Raw genomic sequence first — 25,416 nt, 5'->3', positions numbered from 1 at the left:
TCCCTCCCTCCCTTATTTCTTTCCTTCCTTTCTTTCTTTCCCTTTGAAAGAAACAGTACATTCAGTGACTTCCAATATCAATTTAGAAACTAGGGACAACAATATATTTTGCAAAAGGTTTCAAGTCAGTGTAGACCGAGAAAGAAAGCTATCTTTAAATCAATGTGTTTTCACTCTATGCTGGAAGTAATGGGGAAATGTACTTATTATCTTGTTAGTGCAGCATCTCACATAATACTTTAAGATAGGACTTTCCAGGAACTATAATGAATTTCTTGAAAAAGGAGTACCCAAAAGGGAGAGTAAAGTCACCAGAAACACAGAAAGCTACTTTCAGTACCTCTGATGAAAACACTACATAACAGTGAGTGCTAAAACATACCCCTCATCTCATGCCTATGTATATTTATTGAGCTCAAAGTAAAAAATAAATGAAAACTACAAATACAGTACTGGAGAGAAAACTCAGTAACACAACTTTCTGTCTTGAAAAAGACTTCAGAATCAGAAGAAGTAGGGGCAAATTCTGGCTCCATTTTTAACTTTTCCAATGCAGCTTAATATAGGATAATAGGGCCAGGAAGAGCTCCTTTGATTCTGAAAAATACTGAGTCCCTGCCCAGAGCTCCCAATGCCTCCCTCCCACTTACCCTAAATCTCTCTCTCCCTTTCATTCCAAAACACCATAATTCAAAAAGGACCCAATTTCCGCAGTCGAGTCTGTCAAATGGTTCTCTTAACTCAGCCACCTACAGGAAACACTGGAAAATGAGTCTTAAAAGTCTAAATGGATGTAGTTCCCAATTTGGCATCTCTAAGGGGGTTGGCATGAATGGATGCACATCAAATCGCATCTATTTCTAGATAGGGAATGTTATCATTAAAGAGATTGTTTTCATCTCATGTTCAACTGTGGGCAACAGTAACTCTTTACTCTCTTCTCAGCCTGTGTTGAAGTACTTTCACCACCTTGCCTTGCACAGAGGGTTAACTGGGCTTGGAGCCCCTACCACCAGTATCCCCTGTCCCTCACTCACACACACATACATGAGCACATGTGCACACGTGCAATGCAGAGCTATCTTCTCATCTTTCCTGGAGCAATTCTGTGTCTCCTCTTCTAGGACCCCTCCCCTGAAACCCCCAGGGGATTAGATATCTTTTTTTTCGGGGGGTGGGGGGGTTCAGGTCTTGCCTGTTTTTCTGAATAGATCATGAGTTTTTTGAAGACAGGGATGATCTTTTATTCATTCCAGGCTCCCACTACAGTTCCTGAAACATAGCAGGAGCTGAGTAAATGTTTAAGAAAAAACTTAAAAAAATAATTTCAGTTGTGTTTCTATTGGGTCGAATTTTGATCAAAGCCACAGAAAGTAGATGGGACCTACATTACCTTTCTAAGGGCCCTCTGGGTCCCAAGTCTTCTTGGGAAATGAGAGGAATAAAATGCAGTGGAGTTTTTGCTTAGAACAGCTCCCCACTTGATTTCAACTTTCTCCCCTACCCTATGTTTATCTTGATGGTCTTATTTATATCTATTTCCTTTTGATAAAAATAGAAGCTAAAAAAAAAATGAATTGACCACACAAGGGATGGTACTTTTGACTCGTGCCTGAGTTCACAGATACAGTCAACACACTGCCCTGCGTGTGGATAGCCAGCTAGATGCTTCTTTTCTGAGTCATCTGACCTCTGAGTTTTCACTTTTTTAAGAGTATAATTAAGATAGGTTCCCAGGGATTAAAAAAAAAAAATTACTGTGAGTAAAGCAGACAGTCTATATGTTGAAACCCATATAAGGAGATCTGTGGGCACCCGCCCAAATTGAGAGAAGCATTAAGAGCTATTCCAAACCTACTGAAATGTCAACACACTTTTGAAAAGGGTCCATTAGGGATGCAAATGTATGGTTCCCTGATTATGATAAGCACGGAAAAGAAAACAGTGAAACCCATTAGGAGGTTTTGAGAACGTGGTTTTGAAGAGTGAGGAAGGCAACTCTGGTTTCTGCTCAGGGCTGGGCTTCATTTCTCTCCCTAGCCCTGCTCTGTGTTCAGAACCAGCGATTCTTATGCTTTAAATGGCTCTAAAATTCCTCCATTTTGGGGTAAAGCCAATTAACTCATCTGTAAATGGGCCAACTTTGAAATGCCATCCATGTCAATAAAATTCATTTTAATAAGATTCATTCTCTGGGTTACGAACGGTAACTTGTTTGTGTGGGAAGATCTGGCATTAGGAGCTCACTTCAGGCTTTTGATGTGTCTTGGTTTGTTCTTGCCGAGGTTTTTTCTATAAAAGACTAATTGTATCTTGAAATCTATAATTTTTACTATATAGTCTTCTACAGATCAACTCACACAAAGGGTATATTTCTATTTAATAATCATTTAGGGCTTTTCTGCGAAAATAAATGATGCATCCAATCAGCTTTAATTGTGGTTGTCTTGAGTTATTCACACATGATGTCAAAAGATATTCATAGTAATGGATAAATTGGGGCATAATTTTTGTGTAATCACTCTCTATGAAAAAAAAAATTAATTGATTTTTCCATTTTCCCTGATCTGGAAGGAACTGTATCAATTTCCAGGACGTCATAAAACAAAATATTTAAAGTATGTTTCAAATAATAAAAAAAGAGAAATACTTAACTTAATAAAGATGTGGAATTCATTTATGAAGAAAAACACTGGCTGTGGACCAATACTCCAAAGAGTTTGCCAGAAGTCTGCAGTAGACAGTTATTCTTGTATGTCCACTCTGCCCCATCACTCCTGAGCCCATTCCATATTAAGAAAATGAATTCTCTCAGCCACACTGGACTTGGAAATCATTGATTTTGTTTACTTTGTTTTTGAGTAAAAATCCAGATCTTTTTTCAATGTTCTGCCTTATAAGGAAAGCAGTCCAAGGCACTTGTAACTATTGCTCTTCAGGCCCAGTTTTAACTAAATAGTTTGTTTGGCATATATAGTTGATGCTTGGGAATCTTACATAAAAGTTCTGATTTTTAACCCCCTGGAGACCTTCAACCATTGAAATTATTGGCAACAATGGAAATCACTTAACTAGAATAAGAACAGTTGAATGCTTCAGCAATAACCTAAAACCAAAATTGTAAGTCCTGGAATGAACATTTCCATTTGGCATTTTTGCTCTTGTACCCATCAAGAAAAATATCCTCAGATTTCAGAAAGGGAGATCTGTTACTAATAGCATGTAGGCAGATACGCTGGTACTCATATTGGATCAACCCTCTTAACTTCTAGAAATGCTTCCAGCTTTGTCATGGTATTCAACCCTCTCCTCCATCCAAACGGAGTAGACTACCCCAGAAAGTAAGCAAAGATTTTTCCAATGGTCAAAAGAAATCCCAATGACCTTACCTCTGGCAGTGAAAAGATACATAGACCCTCTCATCAGGGTGGCCTGAGTCTAATGGCAGAAACTGACACTAAATAAATAATCATAACTATAAACATATCATAGAAATAGCATGAAGGAAAAGTACGTGGAGCTACAGGACCCTCTAACTTAGAGACAACTCTAATTTGGGCGTCAGAGAAAACTTTAAAAAAGTGATATTCAACCAAGACTTAACGATGAATAAGAGTTGATCAACAAAAGTAGATCTAGCTAAACATTTCAGGCAAAGACAGTGGCACATATTAAGTATCTGGGGTATGAAAGAGCTTGGCACATTCTAGGAAATGATGGATCTAGGATGGATTAAAAACATATTCAGCCAGGTGGGAAAGTGTGGTACTACAGACATCAAAGAGCCAGAACATTTAAGGGATGATCTTATTAAATACTAAATACTAAGAAAAGCCATGGAAGAATGTCCAGCAGTGAAATACCAGGATTAGATTGTTGGTTCAGGAAGATCATTCTGGCTGCAATGCAGAGGTTGGATTGGAGCAGAGCAAAACTGGAGATAGAAACTGTTGGAAAAACCAAATGAGAGAAGATAGTGTTTTAGTGTTTTGGATCAGGATCTTGGCAATGGGGATAGAGCCAAGTGGATGGATTCCAGGCCTATTTTGAGGTGGAGTGGATATAACTTGGTGAATGATTGGCAGTAGAGAATGAAGGATATCAAAGTTAATGCCTGAATTCCACTAATTCACTCCTATCAAAAAAATGAGATTTATTATAAGGAATTGGCTCCCACCAATTATGAAGGCTGAGAAATCCCATGATCTGCTGTTTGCCAGCTGGAGACCTAGGAAAGCTGGTGGTGCAAATTTCAGTCCGTGTCCAAAGACCTGAGAGCCAGGGGAACTGTGATGTAAGACCCAGGGCAGGGACAGAAGAAGACTGATATCTCAGTTCGGTCAGTCTGGCAGAGAGAGAGAGAATTCAACCTTTCTCCCCGTTTCTGTTCTATTCCAGACCTCAGCACCTGGAGGAGGGCAGTCTGCTTCACTCAGTTCACCAAATCAGATGCTGCTCTCTTCTAGAAACACCTTCACAGGCACACCTAGAAATAATGTCTAATTAGTTCCCTGGGCATCCTGTGGCCCAGCAAGTTGACACATGAAAGACCATCCCAGTCACCACAGACAGAACCATCCATTGAGCTCAACACAGGCACTTAGGGAATGTTATCTTAGCTCTAAAGCAGGTAGGGTCGGCTGGCATTTACTACTCAGTAGTGAAAATGTTTTCCTGGCAGCTCACCGATTTGGGAGAGTTCTGTCATTTTCAGAACCCCAGGTCGATGACACACACTGAAAATGCAGAACTGCTTATTTGGGGACCTGAGCTACCTCTCCTAAGAGATTTTAATTCTGTTTAATAACAAATGACTAACTCTGGAGCACAAAAGAGTGAAACCTTTATTTCATGCTAATTAAAAGGATCATTGTTCATATTTGAGAAGCAAATGCCTCCTCCCCTACCTCTCAGGAGTCCTGGTACTTTTCTAAATGTTACCTGTACTCGGAGACCTTTGCAGCCTGCTTTATTTAAGAAAAAGGGAATGTCCAGGAGAAGCCAGAGACGAATTTCCCATTTGTCCCCAGCTTTGGGGAAATTCACAACTGACAGCTGCTTCCCCCAAATAAATAGTTCTCAGCCTCTCCATAAGTCAGCTCTAACCATATAATTTTGGGGTTGGAAAGGTCCTTGAAATGTGTTGGCTTGGCCTTTTTTCTTCATGAAGAAACGGAAGCTGTGAGGACTTGAGGACACAGCCCAGGATCACCAGGCAAACCAGTGGCTGAGGCAGTGACGCTCCTGTGGGGGTGCTCAAATTCAAGGCCATGTGATGAAGGCCTCAGGTGCTTCTCTGTAAGGCTTTATGATCTTCAAATCAGCACATCCGGGGAAAGTACACTCTGGCCTTTTCCTCTGGTAAGCAATCAAGTTTCAGGGGCTCGAGGAGAAGCCAAGCTGTCATCACAGACCAGCGGAGGGTTTCTTAGGGACGAGTCAGCTCCTGGGAGCACAGGGTAATGTGTGCATGTCCTTTAAATGTACTGTCAGGCACTTGCCATTCCTAGTCTACTAGGGACTTATTGTCGATAGCTAAATTGACATTTACTGTGACCATAACCCTACCACAAATTAAAATCAGACCCCAAGTCCCTCTGGGGAAGATGTTCATAAGCTGAAGGAAGACATCTGAAATGATACCAAGTTACATTTTAAACTTGAAACCCCAAATACCACATTTGTTTGGGAGTAGGAACAGGACCGTCAGGGGAATAATATGGGAAACTGAGCAAGTCACTCTCTTTGGCAAAATGCAAGGCCACCAGGGAAGGGAAAGTGCCTGAGAAGAGATGTTTTATGTATGAACCCTGGTGTGGCTTTTAACTAATCACTTAAGCCTAAACAGAATTTCCTTCAGAATGAACTTAAAGGGAAACTAAGCCCTTTCAAACTTCGTGCCTTCAAAGAACATATGTGGATGCCCCAAACTGTACTTATAAATACACTGAGAAGGACACTGGAAAAATTATTGTAATAAGATAGGTCCATCAAAATGGCAAACCTAGGTTCCAAAGTTTGACTCAGCTGATACAGACAAAAGTGTGTTTGGGAACAAAAGCCTTTATAGCACTTCTGTCTTTTAGCATGTGGATGTCGGTGGGTGTTTGTGTGTAGTGGGTGTGTTTCTGCACATAGCATGGCCACCACCTCAATCTCAGAACCTAATGAAAGAACCGACTTAGTCCACAGGGAAGCTATACTCAGAGGTTGCTTGTATGTCCAGCCCAGGAGTTGCATTGAAAATAGCAAAGCCTGGTTGAAAAAGCCCTTTGAGATCCTTGGATGCAAAGTACATAGTAAATGCCAAGTATCATTATTATGAACTTTATTGCTATTATTTTATTAAGTGTTTCAGATGAATATCAATTTAGGCTCATGATAAGTACTCCTGCAAAGTGGGAGAACTTGTAAAGCAGCTCCGGAAAGTTTGCACAAGGAGGACACATGAGTTTCCTAGAAACTCGAGCCCTCCCCCAAGCCCCCTAGCTCAAGCCAATTGTTAGTCGAGTGTTCCTTCAGGATAGTGTTGAAAGTTATCCTGACCCTTAAAAAGAGGCCTGTCATGGATACGTAATGGGCATACTGCTGCCAGGAAATGAGAGACCCTGATCAGTGAGACAACCTCACTAAGTCATTCAACAAACCTCTCTGTATCAGGGACGAGCCTGGTTCAGAGGAATCAGAGCAGGTTTCCCCAAAAAGATGGTACACTGAGGTACACTAGGGTCCTCAGTAATGGAAAAGACACTCAGATCCCACCAAGAGGCTGGATGCTTAGGGCCTTTTCCCCAAATTGCTTTACCCCAAAATGTAGAGAAATATAGCTTTACTTGTGTTTTAAAATGACACTAGCAATTTTATTACCTGAAATAGATTGTCTCTTGAATAGAATATACACTGATCATCGTTCAAGGGCCAAGCACACAGAGAATGTTATCTCATATACGATTATCAGACCATCCTCACATTATACCTACCAAGTGGGCATAAGAGACCTGTTTTTGCCAATCAGAAATCAGAGAAGTTAAATGACTTGCCCAGATCACACACTCCTGGTCTGTGGCTGAGCCATTGGGCAGCCCAAAGCCTACGCCTTGTCAGCCCCACGAGGCTGCTTTATTCCATTTGCTGCTGAATGGTGGCAGCCAGCATTATCTCTAGCATTTCTGTCAGCCACTGTGATTGGAATAAGTGAAAATAATAGACCTAATTTAGGACTCTGAGAGGTCTGCCAGTTTCTCCTCCTCCCTGGAAACCGTGCCAGATGGGGACGAATCTATTTTTTAAGAGCCTAATAAGAGGAAATTCCAAAACCTCAGTAAGCCATTTAATTGTTTTACACTATTCGTTCTTGGGAGCTATTCTTTCTTCTGACTGAAATCCCATGTGCTGCTGTTTTATTATTGTTATTATTCTGCTTTGGTTGCGCTTGAGAGTAACTGGTCACCATTCTCTGAATATAGTAATTTAGAAACTTGAAGATCATTATCATCCTCTCCCAGTCTTCTTGTTCCCTTTACTTTTCCACTTAGGACTTTCCTTCTGGCCTTTGCGTATTTTTCTGTGCATCTCTGGAACCTTCTCAAGTTCTCCATGTGCCCCCTCCTCCTTTCTCTGATGATGTTCAGCCCTTGCCCAACAAGGATTTCTTTAGAATCTCACAGCCAATCCTGTAGTTTTTGTTGATTTGTGTGTGTGTGTTTAAGTATTTTTATTGATTTCTGAGAGGAAGGGAAAGAGAGAGAGATAGAAACATCAATGATGAAAGAGAATCATTGATTGGCTGCCTCCTGCATGCCCCACACTGGGGACTGAGCCCAAACCCAGGCATGTGCCCCGACTGGGAATTGAACCAAGAACTCCTGGTTCATGGGTTGATGTTCAACCCCTGAGCCATGCTGGCTGGGCTGGTTTTTGATGATTTGAATACAGCCATGGTTTTCAGCTCTCTGCTAAGTTATAACCGAGGAGTTTGCCAAGACTTGTCTGTGTTTCCTTGGCGTACAAGTTATCATCTTAGCATTTCTGTTATCATTAAGAACAAAACTTGAAAAATTGGGCTTTTAGCAGCCTAACATTGCATAGTCTATGCATGCCATCACAGCTGCCCCAAGCCACTCCTTTCACACAGTGACACATCCCTCTTCTGCCAGTGTATTTGTGGAGCTAATAATTTCTAGTGCCACCTCCTAAAGAGCTGAAATAATACTGGTGAGTGGCTGGTTAGATAGAATCATAAATTTGGTCTCCCAGGAGAGGTATTTGAAAACTGCCTAAGGGAGCCTGCCTGGAGATTCAAGAAGAGGTTAGACAAAGGCATTAGTGAGGGTGACCTGGTGGGGAGCCTTGCAGAATGCACAGGATGAGTAAAGGTTGCCTGAGTGATCTGAGCATCCCGTGGCCCAGACAACGTGACACGTGAAATTAACCATCCCAGGCACCACAGACAGAACCTTCCATAGCGCTCAACACAGGCACTTAGGGAATGTTATCTTAGCTCTTTAGCAGGTAGGGTCAGGTGGCAGTTACTACTCAGTAGTGAAAATGTTTTTCCTGGCAGCTCACCGATTTGGAGTTCTGTTATTCTCAGAGTGCTCAGTATAGACCCAGCCCTAATGTGCTGATGGCAACCTCCTTAAAAGACAGAACGGCTTATTCAGAGACCTGAGCTACCTCTCCTAAGAGATGTTACTCTGTTTAGTAACAAATGACTAACTCTAGAGCACAAAAGAGGGAAACCTTTACTTCAGACTAATTAAAAGGATCATTGTTCCTACATGAGAAGCCGGCCCCTCTCCCGCCCCTCGTCTGTTCATGCTGAAGTCTTTTGCAGTTAGAACTACAAAATTAAGCTGTGTATTTGGAACCTAGGTATTGGGGGATTGTGATGGGTGTGGATTCCACCACAAATTACTCGTTAAAATTTGATAATTGACAAGCTGAAAATCCAGGAGAAACCAAAATAAAATTGCTGACTTTAGAGTTGGGGGTGGGGCAGGGGTTGTATCTGCAAACTCAGAGAGCTCTCTGCCTCTCCTGAACATCCAGGCCAATGTGCTAGTGGATGTTTTCATGAATTATTCACTTATGGTGAATGGATGCAAGCAGCAATCACATGTAAATGGCCAGGCTCATAATCAGAGGGCTCCTTATTTGTCCTTATGAAGCAAGGGGGAAGCTTATTAACAAGTCACAAACAGGAAGACATTTTACTTAGAGATATGTCTCTATAAAGAATTTTTTAAAACACATGTAGCCAGATGTAAATCATTTATTTGAGCCTGCTTTCAAAATCATCTTTTATTGCATGTCTTTTGATCTGCATTTACTTTCCTTTTCTAAGGGTAACTTTGTGAATAATTGATGCAACTGAGAAGTTATTGGCTAATTGAAAAGCCATCTCTTCGTGTCTTTAAGTCTGACCCGTGGCTCAAGTCAAACTCTTCAGGCATTTAGGGTCTTTTATAAAGGGTCTTTATAAAGAGCCATTAGCTCTTTACAAGGAAAAAATATAAGATTTTGAAAACAGATTCCCCCCCCCCCCCAATAGTAGTATACATCAGAAAACAATCCAACCATGTTTTTGGTTAACTTAAATGAATTAGCTGACTGCATGAGGAATTCAGATTAATGGTACAGAAATCAGTCATTAAAAAATGAAAAAAAAGTGATTGATTAAATAGTCTTAAAAGAATGGCCGTAAATTTGCATCTCCCCTCCTATTACTGCTCTCTCTGTGTAAAACACTTGAAAGCATGAGTGGGTGAGCGTCTTGCCTGACAAGATGCAGCATTTATACTATAAACCCAGCAAAGCTCCGGCAGAAGCCAGCTCTGTTAGCTGCATTGCGTTTTATTACTACCCTTGGCGCTCTCGCAACCCTGGCTTTCACTTAAAGAAAAAGAAGTTCCATTTCCAAGATATCAGACACTACATCTACAAAATAAAGATGTTAGTAGTACAAAATTGATTTGAAAAGAGGCCCAAATTTATCTTGTGTGGTAAATTAAATCTCTGACACCCCTGGTGATAATGACTCCAAAAGTGTTCTTGTCTATATCGATAAGTCAGTGCAAGGCAGAAAGGAGATGTTCAGCTGACTCTGGTGTGCGTGTAACTGGTACCCCTGAGCCCAGAACTCTGAACACTATAAAGCGCAACCTTATTGAAGGGCAGGCATCCAATTTTTAAAACATCGTATAGATTGGAGACAGATGAGCATTCCTGAATTATTCTTGGTCTTTTCCTATGAAATGCCTAAAACTGAATTTCAAATGGAAATTAACTTAATTGATGCAAAAAACAAATGAGTCTCAAATATATCAGAAAGCTTGAGTTTAATCTATGGGGCACTGATTAAAAGTACAGGTTACCTAGGGGGTAACCATTTATGCTTTCAAGAACATGGGTTCTTTAGACTGTTACGGTAAATTGGAGTTTCATTTATGACTTGTAAATCAATTAAGTTCTTCTCATTAGTTAGCAAAGATAATTTAGTAATAACTTTTCTTGCAGTGTCCATTGCTAGTTGAAGAGATCCTTGATATCTATCATCATAGTGTCACCAATTGGATATTTGTAAATGAATTACTATGCAAATGGCCTAAGTTGCCAAACCAGTTTTCCACTCTGAAATAGGAGTGTACAGGGTCTGACCCTTACCCATATTAGGTGTGTCATTGATTTTGGATTGACTCATGGATTCATTGATTGAATAAATGGTGATTAGTGTTACTGGGAAAAGTATAGGGTGCACTGAGATCACTCCCAATGAGGCCCTAACCTAGTGTGGCTGCCCAAAGAAGGTGGTGAGGATTACTTATGTTCAAGGCTCTCTGGCTAGAAGGGAGATAGGCTTCCGTGAATCTGGGAGAAAGTCACTATGGCACATGTATGGAGGAGTCCAGGGCCATGAGCAGCCGGGGAGACAGGGAGGCAGGGAGAGGGGAGCAGAGAGGAGCCAGAAGGTACAAGGCCTTGGAGCAGGGTCAAGTTCTGTCACAAGGAGATGGGCTTACTGGGATCTCTGATAAGCTGGAGCATTTGCTGTTTTTCATTGGCAGTTTTACTAGTTTTTTAGGATAGGATGAGGCCCAGGGGACCAGGCAGAGGTTAGGACAGTGATGGCAAACCTTTTGAGCTCGGCGTGTCAGCATTTTGAAAAACCCTAACTTAACTCTGGTGCCGTGTCACATATAGAAATTTTTTGATATTTGCAACCATAGTAAAACAAAGACTTATATTTTTGATATTTATTTTATATATTTAAATGCCATTTAACAAAGAAAAATCAACCAAAAAAATGAGTTCCCGTATCACCTCTGACACGCGTGTCATAGGTTCGCCATCACTGGGTCAGGATATAGATATTAAGGCACAATTCTCTTTCAGCACACCTAAATGTCAGTCACCAAAGGAAAGGGGTGGGCACAGTTCTTACAGAAAGACCCTAGATCTTTAGCAGTGGTCCTCCCTTGAGCATAAGAAAGCTTTGAAAGGGAAAATACCCATTTTAATTGAATTCTGCTGGTATTTTGGTGCCTTTTCTCAGGCTAAATATTTCTACTTATTTGTCTTAAATTTCTCACTTGTTAAAAGGGGAAATATTGTATTTGCCATCCAATTTCAGGAATTTGGCAGTGAGGCAGTGCAGAGTGTGAGCTCATTCAAAAAAAAGATGTGGGTAATATGATGTCTTTTAAAATACGGGCCAGATAGCTTTCTTGTTTTCCCAAATTATTGCTTCTGTTGGAATTTGTCATTATTTTCACGAAAAACAAGATACTGAGAACTGATCTCTGGGGAACTAGTTTGGTTCCATTTTGAGGAAATATTTTCATGGATCCTTTCTGAGAAATAATCTGAAGTCATTTTGAAATTCTGTAAAATTGTGGGTGAGAAGAGTTCTTTTGCCTCTTCTTTCTTTAAAAACCCAAGCAAGAGTTGGGTTTTTAAAGAAATGTCTTATATATGCAAGGAGTTTGAAGCATTTTGATATTTGTTAGGTTGTAGTTCTTTAATTAAAGCTAAGGACTGGTGTTCTGTAGGGTCCCAGCCTTAAGCCGTAGTTTCTTGTTTGAAGTTTAGTGATTAATCTGCTATTTTGATCTGTGTTTCAGAATAACAACTAACAAAAACAACAAATTTTATTGAACATATTCAGTGTATTTAAGATGTGATAACTCATAATGCCATGAGGTAAATAGCTCAATTATCCCATTTAAAGTTGAGGAAACTGAGGCACAGAGAGGCCAGGTGACTTGCCCCGGGTCACACAGCTAGTAAGTGATGGAGCTGGGATTCCACCGTGGCAGACCATTTCCTGCGCCCATGGACCCCATTTTACAATGTAATCATGACCAATGGAAATAATTAGCTCTGTTGTCTTTCCATTTCACATTCTACCTGATTATCCTGACAGTTCACTTTCTTTACAAAAATGGGATTTTTAAAATTCCAGTTAGGCCTGGATGGTGTGGCTCCGTTGGGCATCATCCTGTGCACCAAGAGGTTGCTGATTCTATTCCAGTCAGGGCACATGCCCAGGTTGGGTGCTCCAACCCCAGTAGGGGGCCTGCAGGAGGCAGCCTATTGATGTTGCACTCTCACATCAATGTTTCTCTCTTCCCCCTCTCTTCTTCCTCTCTCTCTAAAAAATCAAAACTATTCTTTAAAAAAACACACAAATTTCCAGTTAAGAGAAGAATGAGTAAATGAGCACTTCTCATTACAAACTGCCTTCTATTGAGAGTTAAGAGTTTGTGTCCCCTCTTTGGCATTCCAGCCTCCCAGGCAGAAACTAACTTCCTAGGTGAGGCCATAGCGCTTCATGTAAGAAGGTGCAAAGGAAGCACGGGGTTCTTTTCATTCGCAAATGCAAAGATCCTGGCAAGAAGCTCTCTCTAGTCTGTGTGAAATTATGTTGTATTTAAATGAGAAAGAACTGTGGGCCCTGCAGAATGTATTGGATCCTTATTTCCCAACTTCTCTAATCTTTTAGGAACACCTTCTTTTTGGGGTGTATTCACATTTCAAATGTCCTCTTTACATTAATAAGTGCTATACTGGCTCTATTTTATTTAATATAGACAGCAGCCACCTACTCTGAGTCAGGTGCTGGATTAACCACGGTGAATGTATCCGTGAGCAGTGGAGAAAACCTTTATCATAATGGAACAGATAGTCTTGATAGATTAAGAGCATCTCATATTTATTTCAAGGCCTGGAATCTGAATTTTAGTTTCAAGAAATTTCCAGGTGGCCTGTCCACTCCTTAACCAGGTGAGGAAGGGGAGAGCCCCATGGCTAAGGCAGTTTCTCCCCAGGTCAGAAACCCTGGCCTCTGGCTCATCTGCTTCCTGCACACCCTTCTTCCATTTTATTGCTTTGAAGCTTTTCTTATTCTGCTCCCCCTCCCCCAGGTCTTCTAGTTGTTATCTTTTTTCTTTTTTTTTTTTTATCTGCTCAAGGTTTCTTAGATGTCTATTATCTGATTTAGGTGCTAACATTGATCTTCTCATTTTCTGACCTAATTTTTTTCATTGTCTGCTTCTTCCCTTTGCCTGATCACACACGTGGCAGATCTGTGTGTTCTGAGAGGTTAATAGAGGTCCTAAATGTTGTGAAGACCTGGGAAAGGAGAGCAGTCTGCAGTGACCCTCCCAGACCTTCCAAACAAATGCACTGGTCCTTAGCTCCTTAAAGATAGCTGGGCTCGTCCAAGGACAAGGAGGGCCAGCAGACACAGCCCTGCTTCTCAGACACCCCTAGACTGGAAAACATCCTTTGGGGGGAAAAACGAGGACATGAAAATGCTTGCTGTGGCACCTAGCATTCTGTTAAAGACAGTGAAAACACAGTCTGTCATCCTTGACATTTTAATTGAAAGAAAAGCTTACATAGATTTCAGCCGTAAGCATTATGTTTATACAAGTGTATAAAGAGGAATCATCTGTCACATTGGAAAACTCTCAATGCTACGGGACTCCGTTTAGTAATTGAACAATCCAATATGAGCTCACACATCTTACCTTGTTCCATGCCTCAATAATTTTTAGTAGAAATGCTTTACCTAGAGGCATATGGTTATTAAAAAGGAGGCTCGGCTTGCTCAAAGTCTGGAATTATTAGTTCATGGCAACAAGCCTGCACTGGAGAGAGACTGTCGGGCCTTTGTTTTCACAACTTTACTGCAATTTGCCGTCTTATTTTCAGAGTCTAACCCATGTGTTGTTTGGGACGTTTGTTGGTTTTTTCTTTTTAAAGGAAGAAAACATAATTTCCCATGGATGAGTGACTTCTCATATTAGCAGTATTGCAGAATTTTACTACTTCATTACAAAGTCCAGGGAGCAGGGTGAATATTAAAGGAAATGGACTGTGAATTTATTTTAGTATAAAAAAATCAATAATAACTTTGTTACGGGATCCATCAGGGTGTGGTGGAGGAAATACTCTGTTGCAAAGTTGGATAGAAATCCTGCGTCTTTTCGTAACCCATCTGACCTTGGGCAGATGTAAATGTTTTGGAATTCAGCTTACTCCTGAGAAAATGGGAGTAATATTCCCTCCCTACCACACTGCATTGTTGCAAGTCACATGAAGGTGAAGATATTTTGAAAAACATGAAATAATTTATAAGTGCAATATAAAAAGTTTTATGCAAGTGCAAGGTATTAAATAATTATTTCTATATACACAAGGGGAACTAATTAATGCAATTATTCTCTTACCACTCTTGCTTCAGTGATCTGACTATTCTGGACAAATGATTATTTCCTGGGCCAAGCTACACAATTGCTTCAGTCTAGTCCTTTGTATACCCTGTGATGGATAGACATAGATTTTTTTTATTCCTTTCAGCTTTTGTAGTTTTAAAAGCCCAAGCAAGAAGCCTAGAAAACTCCATCAGTTTTGTAGGTGGGGATGGAGAAATTATTTACAGAATCTATGTAAAACAATAATTCAAAATCATTTAGAGTCCAAGCATACAGCGTTCTCAAATAACAATTTTCTCCTTCAAGTATATGTTGCTAATTGGTCTGATTGGCATCATTAGGTAGTTATTATTTTAATCCCAAGAGAACCCAGTACCTTGAAAGCCTTAATTAATGAAGGAATACTTGATATTTTAAAACCGAGTAGATTTATGCATGTGTGGAAATTACTGACCTAATAAGAACATTACATTGAATAAAACATACCATTCCCCAATTATTCTATACCACTGGGAGTTTCCCATAGTCTTGGGAAGAATGAAAACTTGTTTTAAATTTAATTACTTCAGCATCTCCATTCGAATTACCATTAAGTTGTTTAATTGACTTCTTTTTAAAAAGAAAACATCAATGAAAACTTATAACCAGATTTCTATTAATATGTTGGGAATAAAATGGAAATGGTGATAGTATATATATTTTGCCTTTGTTCATGAGGATGATATTGCCAATCAACATAATAAAAAATTTTAGTTGACTTTCCTATAATAGTTTTTGCTTTTCCTTAACTGTCTATAATGGCAGTATTATTCCCTCTGTGACTAGGGAAACAGACATATGGTAAAAGCCTACATACATATATGTAATGCATGTAGAGATGTACATATATGCACATCTATCTATCTGGATGGATATATAGGTCTATAGGTGAAAGGGTGAGTGGATGGATGAATAATTAGCTATCTGTAGGAATACTCTCAATGAATCTTTCTCATGAAACTGGGGAGTTCAGATTATTAATCTTATCTTTAAAGGAACTGAAAATTATTAAGCATGATATAGTTTTATACAGCTATTTTATTTTCAGTAAATGTCTCAAACAAAACATTAAGACGAGAATATAAATGAGCACTGTCTGTTGATTGAGCCACATGGTACACCTCTCTGATTCCATGTAGCTACCTCTGAATGAGATAAGACTTGGGGAAGTTACACCTGTTGGCGAATTCCAGAGCACTTGAAACCCAGAGTTTCTAGGAACTAGAAAAGCTGACGGGCCTTCAGAGGCCCTCCTAGGCCTTACTGTTAATCCATACTCCAGAGGTCCCCAGGGCACATGGCAAGGAATAGCCAAGTACTCCATGTGCTTTTCTGAAAACACCCATCTGGTTGTTACAAACTACTTACATGTAACTACTCACACACATTCTATTTTTAAAAACTGGGTGTAATCTCTGTATATCTATACAAACAGTGTAAAGGCTTTATATTCTTTTCTATTTTCATTTATACAACTTCCTAAACATATCAATATAGACTAATTTATGACTCATCCTTTTATAATGTGTGAGATGCTGATAGCTCGCTGTGTTTTCAAAGGAGCTATCAGGCAAAAGTGGATTTTCTCTGGAATTCTGACAGCCTTGCGAAGACAGAGCGTGTTGGCCTCTTCCCCATTTCAGTCTCCCAGTTCTCCACGAGTCACCCACGGGAGGTGAATGAGCCCCAGAGAGGAGGCATCGCGCTGCTCGGAGGGTCTCTGGACAGGGCTCATTTCCTGAAGCGCAGTCCTGCACAGACCGTCTGTGGCCTACACAGACCGTCTCTGTCTGCAAGTTTAACATGAGGATTTTTTATTTTTTTAAAGCAAATGTATTCATTTTGTTAGCAATAGTTTCTATCGTGGCATTCAGGATAAGGTGGTTTAACATACCCATTCAGAGGTCCTGAGGCGGGTTTGTTTACTTGTTTGTTTTTAAGTCTTTGACTTCATGGTCTGATATTTATACAACTCCCCAGAGCAAGGGCATCAGGCAGGTCACTTGTTTGCCATTTTTAATAAACACAAATAATTCCCTTTTTACCCTCAGCCCCATATTCCCTGGCTCATTAATTTAAGGCCCTTAAAATATTTTCTGGCAAATTAAATCAAAAGCTCAAACTATGTACTCCCCTGAGGAAAGTGTACTTACCCAAGTCCTGCAGGTCAGGTCAAAATCAGTTTCTGTCAAACAGCCTCACACCTCAAGTTATTATGAAATGAGGGGTTGGAAATTGGGGGCTGGGCTCCAGACTTGTCCCACTAAAGTGGCCTGAACACAACCCGACTGCTTTCATTTGTGTCCTGGATTTTGTTTTTTGTTCCACTCACAGTGGAGAACAGTGAAAAAGTCAAAATAGATTTCTATTGGGAATTCGTGAATGAAGCTGGCTCTGCAAATCCAGACAGTGTGAATGTATCCAGAGCCAAGCCAGGAGGGCTTCCAGGCAGAGGTGTATGAGAGTGTGGATAAACACATGCACACACATCTCTGGTTTTAAAGTCCTCCAGAGGACAGAGACTTCCTAGTCACTGCAGGATTTTACCACTGAGTCTCCATGATAAGATGCAGGGGTTAGAAGATTTATCAACTTGTTGTCTATTGAACATCAGTTAGATAACAGAGGTCAGGAAATGAAGTAGAATTTGATGTATTAACTAGGAAGCAGCAAAGGAAGCCAGACTTGTGTTTTATTTGTTATTATTTCCCTAATATCCTCAATTATGTGGCTCCCACCAGAAGATTTGATCTGCTTTGCATATAATGGTGTTGCCCCCGCTGGTTCTGGTCCCGGGGAAACTGGCAGTGAATCCCCTGCCCAGGGCATCAGGAATAACATCTGCTTCTCTCGTTCCTTGTCCCCAGGCCTGTTCCAGGCTCTCTATCTTCTCTGCTACACATCCACAACAGACAGAGACAGCCCATGCCAGCCTCCATGCCCGGGACCCTGCCCAACCCTACGATGCCGGGATCTTCTGCTGTCCTGATGCCAGTAAGTGCTCCTCACTTCCTCCCAGTCTTGCCCCATTTGAAAAAGGAAGGGAAACTGAGCTTCTGGCTGCCTGGGGAGAAAGTGGCCGCTGGATAGAGAGCTGAGCTGTGTGCAAGTGGCTTTGAGGGCCTGCTTGTCCGTCCCAAGCATCTTGCTGGCTTTCCTGTTCCTCAGTGCTTCCCTGGTGAGGCACAGGCTCACCTCCCTACTGGTGACAAGTGAACTTGCCACACCCAGGGAATGGGATTTGTTCAGAGACATGTTTTATGACTACTCCAAAGTCTATACTTGGGCTATTTACAGAGTGTCCTTAAACTGACAGTGAGTGGTCTGGCCAGGGCTCAGAGTAATCATAATGCCAATAATAACGATGGTACTACATATAATTCTAACATGTAGTCATGCATGCCATGCTCTCTTAATTATTCTCACAGCATTTGTTAAGTGCTTCTCATGTGCTAGTTATCTCTAGGCACTTTATCAACACATGAAACAATCCTAGGAGGTAGGTACTAATACGTCCCCATTTTTTGAATGAGTGAAGGTACCTTGCTTGTCTGAGAAACAGCAGCTGAGTTTTGAACCCAGGCATTCTTGCTCCAGAGCTCACTCTTAACATCTACACGATATGTATGTTCCCTCCTTTCTCACAACAATCCTATGAGGTATGCACTGTTCTTATCCCCATTTCACAGATGAGGAAACTGAGTAACTTGGCTAAGGTCACAGAGCCAGTAGGTGATGGAGTTAGGATTGAAATTCAGGTAGTCTGACTCCCACGTCTACACTCATCACCATTATATTTTCCTGCTCCTCTTTGAAAACAACAGATGGACATAGATGGGAGACACAGATTATTCCAGAGCGAACCATGCTCTCCTTCCGTGGGATCCCCTGCCTGTACTTCTTCATCCTCCCTGGCATTCTGCATTGGTGGACATTTGGTGGCTGGTGTTAGTCACAGGGCCACAAGGGTTCTCAAAAACCCTAGAGTGGTGTGACAATTCTATTAAAGCCCTCTCACACCGGTATCAGCAGTGCCTTGCAGAGTATTTTAAAGAATTGTCTACCTTTGTTATTTCATTTTGCTATCACAGCAGTCCTGTGGGAATGTTGACACTCATTTTACAAATGTAAAGCTAATTGCCCAATGTCACGCAGCTTATGAATGAAGATTTGTGACTGGAACCCAAATCTAAACTCACACTGAGCAGCTCGGCTCTGGCAGGTTGAGCAGTTTGCTCATTTATCCAAGTGGGAAGGGAATGAGGAGGGCCTGGTGCCCCAGTTTAGAGAAAGGGACTTGCCCACTGCATGTATCAGGTAGTTCAGGCTAGAAACAGTCTTTGCAAAATTGGGTCAGATGACCTGGCTGACTTCACCTACGTTCCTCAATATAAACATCTTTCGATGAAGCAAAACAGCACCATCAATGTCATTAACCCAGGTTTTATTCAACCCAACTAATTGCATGAAGATATCCACCATATGCCGTCTCCATTTAGGCTCTAAATTCCTCTCAAAAAGGAATTAGTCTCCTCTCAGAAAGTTGATGCATTGTTCAAAAAATATCACTGAGCGACCTTTCTTCCATTTGACTCAAGTGTGTACCAATCTCAGGGACAAATGTGGCACACTTGGGTTGAAAGGGCCCAGAAAAAAGGTACCTAGCACCTGTTTCCTGCCTCTCTTTGTTGTGCCACATCACTTCATTGTACAACTTGACCTCCTGGTGATGCTTCAGAATAGAAACGAAGAATCATGTGCATGGTGCAGAGCCAGTGTAGATAAAAATCAGGAATGCTTCCTGCACAGGAGTTCCCAACCCCGTGTCAGGGACAGGTAGCAGCTGCTACGACAGTAGTGTCAGTCCAGAGCAGTGATGCTCAACCAGGGGTGATTTGGCTTCCTGAGAACATTGGGCAGCATCTGGAAATACTGTTGATTGTCACAACTGGGGCGGGGGGTGGGGGCAGTGACTGACATCTAGTGGGTGGAGTCCAGGGATGCTGTTAAATATTCTACAATGCACAGAACAGCCACCACAACAATAATTATTTTGCTCAAATTGTAAATAGTGCTGAGGTTGAGAAACTGAGGTCGAAAGTGACGTAGATGTAACTAATGGAAATTCATATAAAAGCTCTAAAAAGCATATCCTAAAAGTTACTGGACCTAGAAATCTGGGTCTTTTCTTCCATATTATCAAGTCACCAGCTCCGATGCTATAATGCTGGCATTTTGAGCATCATCTTCTAGAGTTCCTGCCACAGAAAACCATGATTTCCGGGTATAAAAAAGGTCTGTGTCTGCAGGTGCAGGTGAGACTTTTAACTGATTGGTAGCACATGCTATTATGCCACACATTTCACAGAGCCTTGGGTCTCAAACAAAATGATGTATTTGTTCATTCACTCATTCCACAAACTTTTGTTGAGGACCTTCTATGGGCCAACTACTATGCTAGATTCTGGGATGGGGTGAGGAACAAGGCAGGCATTGCCTTTAAGGAGCTCACTGGGTTGTGATATTCTATCTTCAAAGTCACATGCTTAAATAATTTGGGGATATGAACATCCAGTTATTATTACAAAAGCCCCCTGAAGTGCAGGTATCTTAGCTTCCGTTCTCCAGTGTATTTACAGGGAGAAAAAAAAGCTCAAAAAAAAAAGGTGAATTCTTTAACCTGGATGTTTTACGGACAATGCAAAGCCTCCCCCATCTTCTGACCCCTTGTTCTAGCCAGCTCCTCAAAGCCACAGGCTCAGTGCAGAGCCTTATTAGTGAGCACCAAAGAGTTGTTTTGAAGAGACTGTTCCTGACCCTATAATCATTTAGAGGGAAATATGCAATTTTTTTTTTAGATAGAGAAGTCAGCCTGTTTTCAAAATTCTGTTTAATTTGTGAGTCACGAGGTAGAAATAGTCATAGACTATAATTTTTCCGAAAAGTGGGAAGCACGGTGGATTGGGGATCCAGATGCTGAAACCGGCTGCTCTGAGGTTTGTAGTGCATGAAGGGCTAGCAGTGTGGGAACGTCTGACAGTCACCTGTACTGCCGGACGTTCCAAAGATCTCCTTGGGAAAACTGAGGGCAAAAACTGAGTTGGGCTTGATTTCTCTCTAGGAGAAAGTCATCTATTGGAAAAAGGGGTGAAATGTTACTTGACTGTCCTGTTCCCCAGCCTCTGGAAGTGGGAGTTATCAGTAATAAGCATTTTCCAGAACCATCTTCATGATGTAAGGATTAGAGAACACACACACACACACACACACAAGAATTAGAGTACACAAATGTAGTTAATGGCACTGAACTGTACACTTAAAATTGTTAAAATGGAAATTCTTATGTTGTGTATATTTTACCATGATTTTTTAAAATTACCTTTTTAAAATCTTTTTTAAAATCTTTTTTATTAATTTTTTTTTAGAGAGAAAGAGAGAGGAAGAGAAAAGGAGAGAGAGAGAAGCATTGATGAGAGAGAACATCTATTGGCTGCCTCCTGCACACCCCTCACCAGGGATAGAGCCCGCAACCCAGGCATGTGCCCTGACCAGGAATTGAACCACAACCTCTTGATGCATGGGTCGACACTCAACCACTGGGCCACACCAGCTGGGATAAAAAAATAATTTGGGGTGATATGAGTTTAAATATTTTATTTTACTGAATTAGTAAAGCCTCAAAAGGTTTTGCAGGTGTGCTCTAGAACATCTAGGAAATTCTTTCAGTAGCTCCTTTTGGAACAGTTTGACATATCCACACACTGTTGATACAGATGAACTAATTCAGGCTAAGGTAAGGGTGGTGGTGTTGCAGTGAGGGGTGTGTCAACCAGGCATTCAGGAGAAGCTGAGCAGCACCTCTGCTAATCCACACATCAGTGTCATAGCCACGCCCTGCCCCGGGAGTGGGCACAACAGGAATTGCAGTCACAGAACCTCAACAATGGAAAGGACATTAAAGGGTCATTTAGTTCAACTATCGCTCCCAACTCTCCTCTGTGAGCTTTCCTTCAGTGAGAAGGAGCTCTGTATTTACCAAAGACTACACTACCTAGGCTAACTTTGAGCAGAAACCTGGTTCCCTAAAATTTCCGACCATTGTTTTCGTTTCCATCTTTTAACAAATGGAAAAACTCTTGCATTGAAGAATCCCCCTAGGAATGTCTCATTATTTTCTGTGATTTCAGTATAAAGTAGAGGTTGAGGCAAAAGTAGGTTTACAGTTCTTTGTATGGAAAATAATACAATAATTAATAAATAATGCAAGAATAAACTTTTTTTACGTACTCACAACTGTAAATCTACTTTTGCCCAAACCTGTATATTTGCTTTATTTTGGTTCTCTGAAAGGGGCTAATTTTCTGCTAAACAGAAAATATTCATCAGACACATTCTCCCATGACTGAAATAGAGATCTTGCTATATTTACTTTTTAGCAGGAACACCCTGGAGACAAAAATGCCAGAATTCAGTGCAGCTCTTTGAATGATATTGATGCTACACACCATAGTGGGTTAGCAGGACAATGTGGGATTGGTGGATCATGTCATCAAAACCCTCCACTGCCTTCTTCTCCTACCCACCGGCCCGGTCCCACCCTGAGGCCTGAGACAGCAGCTGTGTAGTCATGAGGAGGTTAATAGGGAGGAAGACATGTGCTGGAGGCAGAGGATCAAATACCTGGCTGGGTCCTTTCAGTTGTGTTTATGAGGAAGAACGACAAGCAGACCCACCAGAGATGCTTTCAAAATTAATTTTATTTTTTCTTATTGCTAAAATGATTTATGTTTCTGTATGAAATTTAGGGATGGGGGGGAAAGCCACAGATAACCTGAGATAACCATTTGGTATATTATATAGCCTTCCAGCATTTTTCTATGCATATGTTATTCTTCATAGCTATAAAAATCAATATAATTCGTGGCAGTTGGAGGGTTTGCAAAAGTGAAAATATTCCATACTTTTGTTTGGAAATGATCTACATGACAAGGTAGTTCTGTTTGGCTTGGGGCATCTTCTATAGAAGGTGTAGCTTTGGGTGTTTCTTTGATGTGGTTGGGTTCAAGGCTCAGGAGTGCATTGCTTACCCTTCACCAAACCACAGACTTTCTCCGCAGTTATTCAAAGAAACTAGACACGATTCATTTGAAAGAAAAATGCAGCTTTGTCTAAGGCCTAGACAGCCTCCTCAGCCTCTTGACTCTGTTGCTTTCCTTTGTCTTAGATGGAGAGACAAATGTCAGTGAACTCCAACCTCCTGGGAATGCAGGGTCCAAATCTCAGCAACCCCTGTGCTTCTCCCCAAGTCCAGCCGATGCATTCAGAAGCCAAAATGGTAAATAACACGTATAATCACTCTTTTGTTATTGCATGATGTTTTCCTTTTGATTCCTATTCTGGCTTCCACATTTCAGTCAAGTCAGGTAGACGGCTTCGTCTTTGTTGTGGTGAATAGGTCTTTCTGTGCAAAGGTTGTGTGCAGAGCTTGGCTCTTTCTTGGAGGCTGTTTGTTACTGAACCTTGAAGTAGATGATCATGTAATGAGCATTGGATCAGTGCGTGGCCTTAGTGAAAGAGATATGGAGAAGTTTGGGGGGATCCATAGCAGTTAAGTGGGATACACCTAAGTATGTGTGTATTTACTCATAACCTGAAATTAAAACTAATCCCGTGTTTCTCTTCTTCAAGGTGGTCACAGTTTCAGTGCCTCTCGCCCTGTCCCCATACCCATTTATACATGCATGTTATTTCTAAGCACACACTATGATGGGAATATTTTGCGTTTTTTGTCATAGTTGTCAGATGTGACGTTGATTGGAGAGGATCAGTGCAGAGTAACTGAAGCACATGATTTCAGGTGACAGCCTTCAGTGACTTTTATAAGAGACTTATGTGCAGTAAGGTCAGTCTTCCCAATCCCAGTGCTAGATTCATGCATTTATGTTCTAAATATTAATAAAAAGCAACGCATGCTCAACTTGGCAATATAAAGTAAATTTGCTGGTTTTGTCTAGTGAAGTTGCTTGAAGTAGGTCATTCAATCCTCATTCAAATTCTAACACCACAATTAGTAAGCTATCCAATGACAACAAAAGGTTTGACTATGTGTTGCTAATGGGTCTTTTTGCGAGAAGTTGGAGATTTATTTGGTTTGCTGACTGACAGCGTTAGGGACCTTGTTTGATGGCTGGTATGAGGATGTTCTTGACAGTTCTGAAAATTAGCTATCAAAACCCAGTGAGTTCATTTTCAATGGCAGCAAGTTTTTTGGTTTTTTTTTAAATGTCTTCTTCGGTCATTTTCTCTTGGAAACTTCACTCATTTGACTTGCAGCTTCTTGACCCAAGGAAGCGATGGAACTCCCAGTGTTGGCTACCTCCGGCAAATAAAATCTGTGGTCAAGAAGTTCTCTTTGCTGTGCCACAGTCTATGTGACATGCCAAATGGCACCGGCATCTTCAGCAAAGCTCGTTAAATCTTTTTGGAATCGGCAAATATTTTTTCAACTCAAGCCCTGCAGAGCCAAACCAAATACTTGCTGGCAGAGTATAGTTCAAACTGGCATCAGTTTTGGAGACCAGAGTAATGCCATTTACTTTTTTTTTAAAGGAAAATAAAAAATGAACTGTAAAGGTACTTAAGAAAAAATTAAGTTATTCATGTGTATGAAGATGTGTTCTGGGTCTGAGCATCCTACGCCCCTCCCGCAGCTGGATTATTTCTGAATCTTCTTGTTTGGTTCAGGTCTGAATCCTTTTTGAGGGGCCTCCCAGACAAACTTGAGGTGGATTCTCAAACATAAGTCCAAACCAAATTTCCCTGCCAATTGATTTTCACTGGGTTTTATGCTACCACTTGACTCAAAGTGTCCTGCCCTTTTCCTTGCTGGCAAAGAAGTAAAATGCTTCCAAAGGGAGTACAGGCTTGTGATTACTTATGCATATGAAATAAAAGCATATGGTATGGCAAATTAATAGTGAGTACTATCAGCTGGCGACTAAGGGAATTGGTCTGTACTTATAAAAATAGTGTTACCCCACAAATGTTTGTACAGTTTAATTTACTGAGCAAGCACACTCCTCTGCTGATTCACATTCTAAGTGAATAAATATTTCCAGATCCATGATATTTAGGCAAATGAATTCTATGATGGAGTTGGGGGCTTAGGGAACATAGCTATTCTCTCTACCCCAAGCTTCCATGCCTAATCCCATTATTGCCAATATGTTAACCCAGGGGGAAATGGTAGCATTCGCCACTTTTATATTGGAAGAATAGCATTTACTTAGTAGCTTGCAAAAGTGTTAAGTAAGTGACTTCTAATATATTACTCAGCATCTCTATTCTTATTCTGCCTGCATTATTCACTGGTGAAACCAGTGCTTGCCATCTACTAACATTACAGTATTTTCTAGCAGCTTTGGTTACTTAGATGAAAGCTTTTATGGAAAACAAAGTAGTGAAGGAAAAAAAATCGATGATTTTCATGTCAGCCAGAGCCTCCCCAGGTTTCTCAGAACTATAGGCTTTGTTGTTCTATGCCTAATTTTCTTCCTGTGTAAGACTGGAATGAATTCCAGATTTCAACTAAGACTCTTGTTTCACTGTTTTCAAGGACTTTTCCGAAGGTCACACATGGGCTATTTTGATGAATGCA

The 25,416-nt window shown here is 40.9% G+C and overlaps 1 protein-coding gene across 5 annotated transcripts in view; it reads left to right on the top strand.

The window, feature by feature from the left end:
• Positions 1–25,416, top strand: part of CREB5 (cAMP responsive element binding protein 5) — a 389,564-nt gene that overhangs the window by 275,339 nt on the left and 88,809 nt on the right. For all 5 annotated transcript variants that reach the window (XM_014537001.1, XM_014537002.1, XM_005862956.2 and 2 more), the window contains 2 exons: positions 17,627–17,753; positions 22,984–23,094. In XM_014537001.1, the coding sequence (XP_014392487.1) occupies positions 17,627–17,753; positions 22,984–23,094 (238 nt within the window). The remainder of the gene's footprint in view (positions 1–17,626; positions 17,754–22,983; positions 23,095–25,416) is intronic.

Source organism: Myotis brandtii, unplaced genomic scaffold (assembly GCF_000412655.1).
Source record: "Myotis brandtii unplaced genomic scaffold, ASM41265v1 scaffold17, whole genome shotgun sequence".
Taxonomy (NCBI): Eukaryota; Metazoa; Chordata; class Mammalia; order Chiroptera; family Vespertilionidae; genus Myotis; species Myotis brandtii.
This window is presented reverse-complemented; position numbering and strand designations above follow the sequence as displayed.